Source organism: Triticum dicoccoides, chromosome 5A, assembly GCF_002162155.2.
Source record: "Triticum dicoccoides isolate Atlit2015 ecotype Zavitan chromosome 5A, WEW_v2.0, whole genome shotgun sequence".
Taxonomy (NCBI): Eukaryota; Viridiplantae; Streptophyta; class Magnoliopsida; order Poales; family Poaceae; genus Triticum; species Triticum dicoccoides.
In genome coordinates, this window is record NC_041388.1 from 346,447,868 (window position 1) to 346,453,110 (window position 5,243).

General features: G+C 46.3%; 1 protein-coding gene across 1 annotated transcript in view; it reads left to right on the forward strand.

Moving 5' to 3' along the window:
• The first annotated feature begins 2,460 nt into the window (after window positions 1–2,460).
• Window positions 2,461–5,243, forward strand: part of LOC119299516 (putative pumilio homolog 8, chloroplastic) — a 4,205-nt gene continuing 1,422 nt past the window's right edge. Inside the window, exons 1-3 of the mRNA XM_037576725.1 lie at window positions 2,461–3,200; window positions 3,305–3,485; window positions 4,718–4,881. Coding sequence (XP_037432622.1) covers window positions 2,461–3,200; window positions 3,305–3,485; window positions 4,718–4,881 — 1,085 coding nt within the window. The remainder of the gene's footprint in view (window positions 3,201–3,304; window positions 3,486–4,717; window positions 4,882–5,243) is intronic.

A 5,243-nucleotide genomic window follows, 5' to 3' on the forward strand; every position in this document is an offset into this window, starting at 1 on the left:
TCATGGACTTTGCTAAGGAGACTGGGGACTAGGGCTTTTGTAGGCTTATATATTGGGTTGTTAGAGTCCGAAAAAGTGTCAAAGGGATGAAATAAAAGCAACAATGTGCTAGGAAGACATAGGACTGAAGTCTCTTCATAGGAAGTCGGGGAAACTGAGATAGTTTCCTGTGGATAATATTTCTCTTTTCTTGGCTACAAATGTTGCTATGGTCACCAAATGCATATGAACTCAATTCCGTTTTCTTACATACATGTTGTTTGTCATATGGATCCAAGAGATTTGATACATTTGAAACATATGATAGGTTATATTGTCCTCTTCAAACATGAAAACAATCTTAACTAGGGACACAAAAGTAGGTGCTCTAGCACTCATAGACTTGAAAGGTGCTCCCCCATGGTCTACAAGCATGTAAGCAACGCTCATTTTATATTTAAAACTTTGAAAAGTTGCCTATGGAACCATATTCCTATGATATTTAGAAAAATGTAACAAGTTTGATCACCTTTGCTCTAGTCTATGTTTCTCTCTCGAACCCGTTTATGCTTGGCAAACCTAACTAGTGTGTAGCCATCCTGGCCGACATGATCACTTTCACGCCAACCTTTTTTCAAAAGGGGACCTCTTGGAAATTTCAACTTTCTAAGTGTGCACTTATGAAAAATTGATTATTTTTCCAATAAAAGGTGAAATTATGGGAATTTGGAAATTTGCACAGGAACAACTAAAAACCTTCATGTATGTCCGGCCCAACCTTGCTCGACAACATGGCTCTAGAATAGCGCACACGCCTGCGTGGGCCCCACCCCAGGTTCGACAGCACGCCAAGTGTTGCAGCGCATGCGCCTGTGTGGGCCCAAACTCGTGGCCTAGCAACGCGACTCCAACACGCCAACCGTTGCAGTGCATGCCCCTGCATGGGCCCGTCCCCTACATGGTGCTTCACCATGCCAGCTGCAGAGCATGCGCCTGCTTGGGCTCCATTCCCTGGCCCAACGACACAACTCTAACATGCCAATTGCTGTCGTGCACACACCGGCTTGGCCCTACCCCCTAACTCGGCAACGCAGCTTTAACACGCGAGTTGTTGTCGTGCACACACTGGTTGGCCCTACGCCCAACCCGACAACGCGGCTCTAGCAATGCGAGCTTTGGCAGCGCACACGTGTGTGTATGCTCCATCCCTTTCCCGACAGCACGGCCCCAACACGCCTCCCACCTGCGTGCCCCTGTGCACTCCCAGACATGCGACGAAGAAAATTGTGTCACAACAACCCCACCTACCGTACTCAAGCGTGTGTTGGCTCACCACAGGCGCGATACACCATCGAAGAGCAACATTGTTTTTCTACTTAGGAAGCTTTTTCATAGCCGCCATTTTCCCTCCTTGGTGTCATCTCTCTTCACATCTACGTTCAATTATTTTTTTGACAAAGGGGAAGTATTTGTGACATGAATGAAATTATTTGTCCATTTTTTCTTGCATGCATTCTCTAGTAGTCAGAGCAACAACTAAATATGCAATATTTGTGACATGTTACCGTCCTCAAAGATGTGCAGGGTTGACGTGCAATTGACCACACATGTGTCATGCCAAGTCTGTCGTGCCATGGCACATCCCTTAGAAAATGTGAACGAGCCACCGTCACCACATTTAATGGCAATGATTGTAGTTAAATGTCGTTTCCGATCCGAGGTATAATTGAATGATTTAGCGCAGAGATACGGTCAAATCAACATGTTTCAAACGAGATCTTAAATTTTTCAACTTTGCGTGAAGAAATATACCAGTCTCCGAAAATCCAAGCACGGACTAAATAATCAGCATATCTTCGCTTCAGGGTAGTACATTTATGTACTTTGCATTTTTCAAGGAAAAATAGGGGTTAGCATTGCATATGTGTAGTACACTTAGCACACGTGTAATCGGTTCAGAAACGCCCTAAAAATCTGCATGGCGACGAGATTAAACAGCGCTGGTCTAAACCTTAAACCTGATTGTAACAGAAAAGAAAAGAGAAAAATATCCCACCAATCTTATACCAGCAAAACAACCCATGGCACCCTCCCTCGCACGCCCGAAATCTTACCTCGCACGCCGCCGCCCTCAAGAACAGGCATCGTCCCACTCGCACGTCCACGAGGCCCCACATGTAAGCAGCCCGCGCACGCGCACTTGCACGCCGGGCTCTTGCGCTTGCGCTTGCGCGACGCCATTAACGAACTGAACGAACCGACTAAACCCCACGCATCCCGATGTACAAAACCCGCCCGCGGCTTTCTCTCCCTCCTTCCTCCCATCTTCGTCCCCAAGGAAACAATCCGGGGGAATAAAAAAAATTCCTGTGAAATTAAAGGAAGGCGATCCCCAGTCCGATCCCTCCAATCCCCACTTCCATCCACCCTCAAAGCCGCGAGCTTTCCCCTCGCCCGTGCTCCAGGGCGCGTGGTTTCCGGATGGCTTTGGAGCTGCGGCTGGCGCCGGCGGCGGCGGAGGAGGAGAGGCGCCTGTCCGAGGAGGACGAGCTACTGTTCCAGGACATCGCGAGGGAGGTGGGGCGGCTCGGCATCCGCGAGACCGAGGTTGAGGCCCAGGGGCGGCGCCAGGAGGACGCGGCCGCGGCGGACGGCCTCCTCCCACTTCCGGCGGTTCCTGAGCGCCCTGGGCAGCAGGGGGGCCTGTACCGGCCTCCCTTATCCGTGACGAGGGTTCTGTCGCTCGTGGTGCAGGAGGCCGGCCCGGTGCCGCCGCCGCCGACGGGGGTACCCGGCGGCCGTAGGGTGCTCGACGAATGGCACTTCCCGGGCGATCATCTCGGCCGCGGTCGCGCCCCTGTCCACCAGAACTTCCGCGCCGCGGGATCCGTGCCGCCGCGCGCCACCTGGTCTGGCGACGCGTACGCCCGCGCAAGGGCGTTTCCTGGGCGCGCCGCCAGCACACAGCTGGTCGAGGACATCGTCCTGTTTCTCGCCAAGAACGAGCAAACGGTGCTCAACATGCTGTTCTGGGGAGCCCCCGAGGACGCGGACGCCGTGGCAGCGGTGATAGTCCAGCACGCCGTCCCTCTCATCGAGAGCAGCCACGGGACCCGCCTGCTCGTTGTCGTCCTCAACCGCTGCAACCATATGCTCCAGGAAGCGATCGTCGCTAGAATCACTCGAGACCACAAGAAGTTTTTCAAGATTTGTGCTGCGAGGCATGTGCATATAACACTCGCGTTTCCCCTTTGGCTTGTTGTTTCTGGTCTTGCCGGTTCGCTGCAGAGGATGTTAAATATGAAGTTTGTTTGATATCTTTCAGGTCAGGTGAGGTGGTGAGCATGATCAATTCCTGCATATCCGAGAAATCACTGGAGCTTCTGAGAGATGCAATCGTGCCATGGGTGACTCCGTTTATGATGGCTCGCCTTGTAACGGATTCGAGTAGACTCATGGTGGTGCATGCCTTGGTGCAGTGTGTTCCTCATCCATACTTTGCTGAGGTACTTTGAATTTATTCCCCATCCAGATTCTAACTGGCGCAGATATAGATACCAATGTGTGAATAGATACCAATGTGTGATTATTGTGTTGTGGTAGTAACATTTTTGCATGATTTCGTTGTTGCTTATAAAGCTACTCAATCCAGAGCAATAATACAACTAAGAAATGGATTTGCCATTGCATTGTGTTTATAATTAACCAATGTGTGTATCCACCAGAATATGTGAAGTTTCTTTTCTTGTCTGTGCACAAATGATGAAACATTGCATTATTAACCAGCTGTAGATTTCCCAAGATGATGTATATACCATTTTCAAGAGTAGGTAAGCACAGGAGTGTGTTACACACACTTGCAGTCATGCTAATTTAGTAGATTTTTATTTGGAAAATTAATTGTGTACTGGCTACCAACTTCAATAAACAGTTCCCGTTTACCCAAATGTAGCAATCCTATTAGTACAAATAGTGCTTGTGTGATTCATGTAGATGGGCATAGTCCAGTAACTCTATTGTAATAGTGGGGGCATGTTTAGATCTCTTGATCACCTTGCTTTGTTAAGCAAGGAAAAACTAACCCACATGAGCAATGCTCAAGGAAATAAGATTAGTAAGGTAATGTATTTTGTTCTTTACCTTGAAAGGTTAAATTGAGTACCGTGAAACAATGACTAAGCACTATATATTCAGGCAGACCACAACATCACAGAAAATCAAACCTTGCCCACATTGGGTAGTCAAATTTGGCTCTTGACCATGGCCATGAGAAGCAGCTTTTAGTACAGCAAGATTCTGACCAATACAAATACATATCTTTGATAGGAAATTTTAGGTGGCCATTTTCGTTTTGCACTGACAAGGGAATCAAGCATGCCCTTGTATTTTGTTCTCACGTACATAGGTCCCATGTTGATTTCAAAGGGATAAAGTGGTTCCAGGCAAGGTGTCTGGACATTAATTTAGATGTATGAAGTTATAGTTAAATAATATTTTGGATAAATATTGTCGATGTGTTTTGCTGAACAGTTGCTTACCATTTTATCTTTGCTTCAAAATGTATTCATTGACGCTACATCTTTTTCACAGTTTGTAAGTCATCTCTCATATGTTATTGCAAGAACCGAGAATGAAGCCATATCAAAATTTTGTCTTGCCTGTCGTGCTTACTTTCAGTTTATGTTACTTCCTCTTATTTCCATGCCCCATGTGTTGACATTTTGCATTATATTGGCAGTTTATTTTTGATGCTGTTGCTACGAACTGCTTAGCACTTGCTATTCATCCGCATGGAGTGTCCCTCCTGCAAAGTTGTCTGGAGCATGTCGGATGGACAGAAAAGGATAATGTTTTATCAAAAGTCTCTTGTTGCAGCACTGATCTTGCTCAAAATCGTTTTGGGTAACTATCTATAATGAATTTTGATGATAATCCTACTGACCATCATTCTATTCGATGCAAACACATCAAACAATTATCTGGCAGCCTTTAATTAATCCCAAACATTTAGCCTTTTCAAGCAGATTCCTGCAAAAAAAATTGAATTCAAGCTTAGCTCAATTTGTGTGTTCTCATTTTATATCGTACGCATAACTGGTACATATGCATTATCCATCTATATTTTTCATGTCTGAATGTAAATGTTTTGCATGTACTGTATTTACTTTAATAATACAATTTAGCAATGTTATCTCAGAATTGGTAATATAACCTGAAGTATTGGGAAGCAAAAGATCGAGTTAGCAGTACTGTTGTTCTATGAT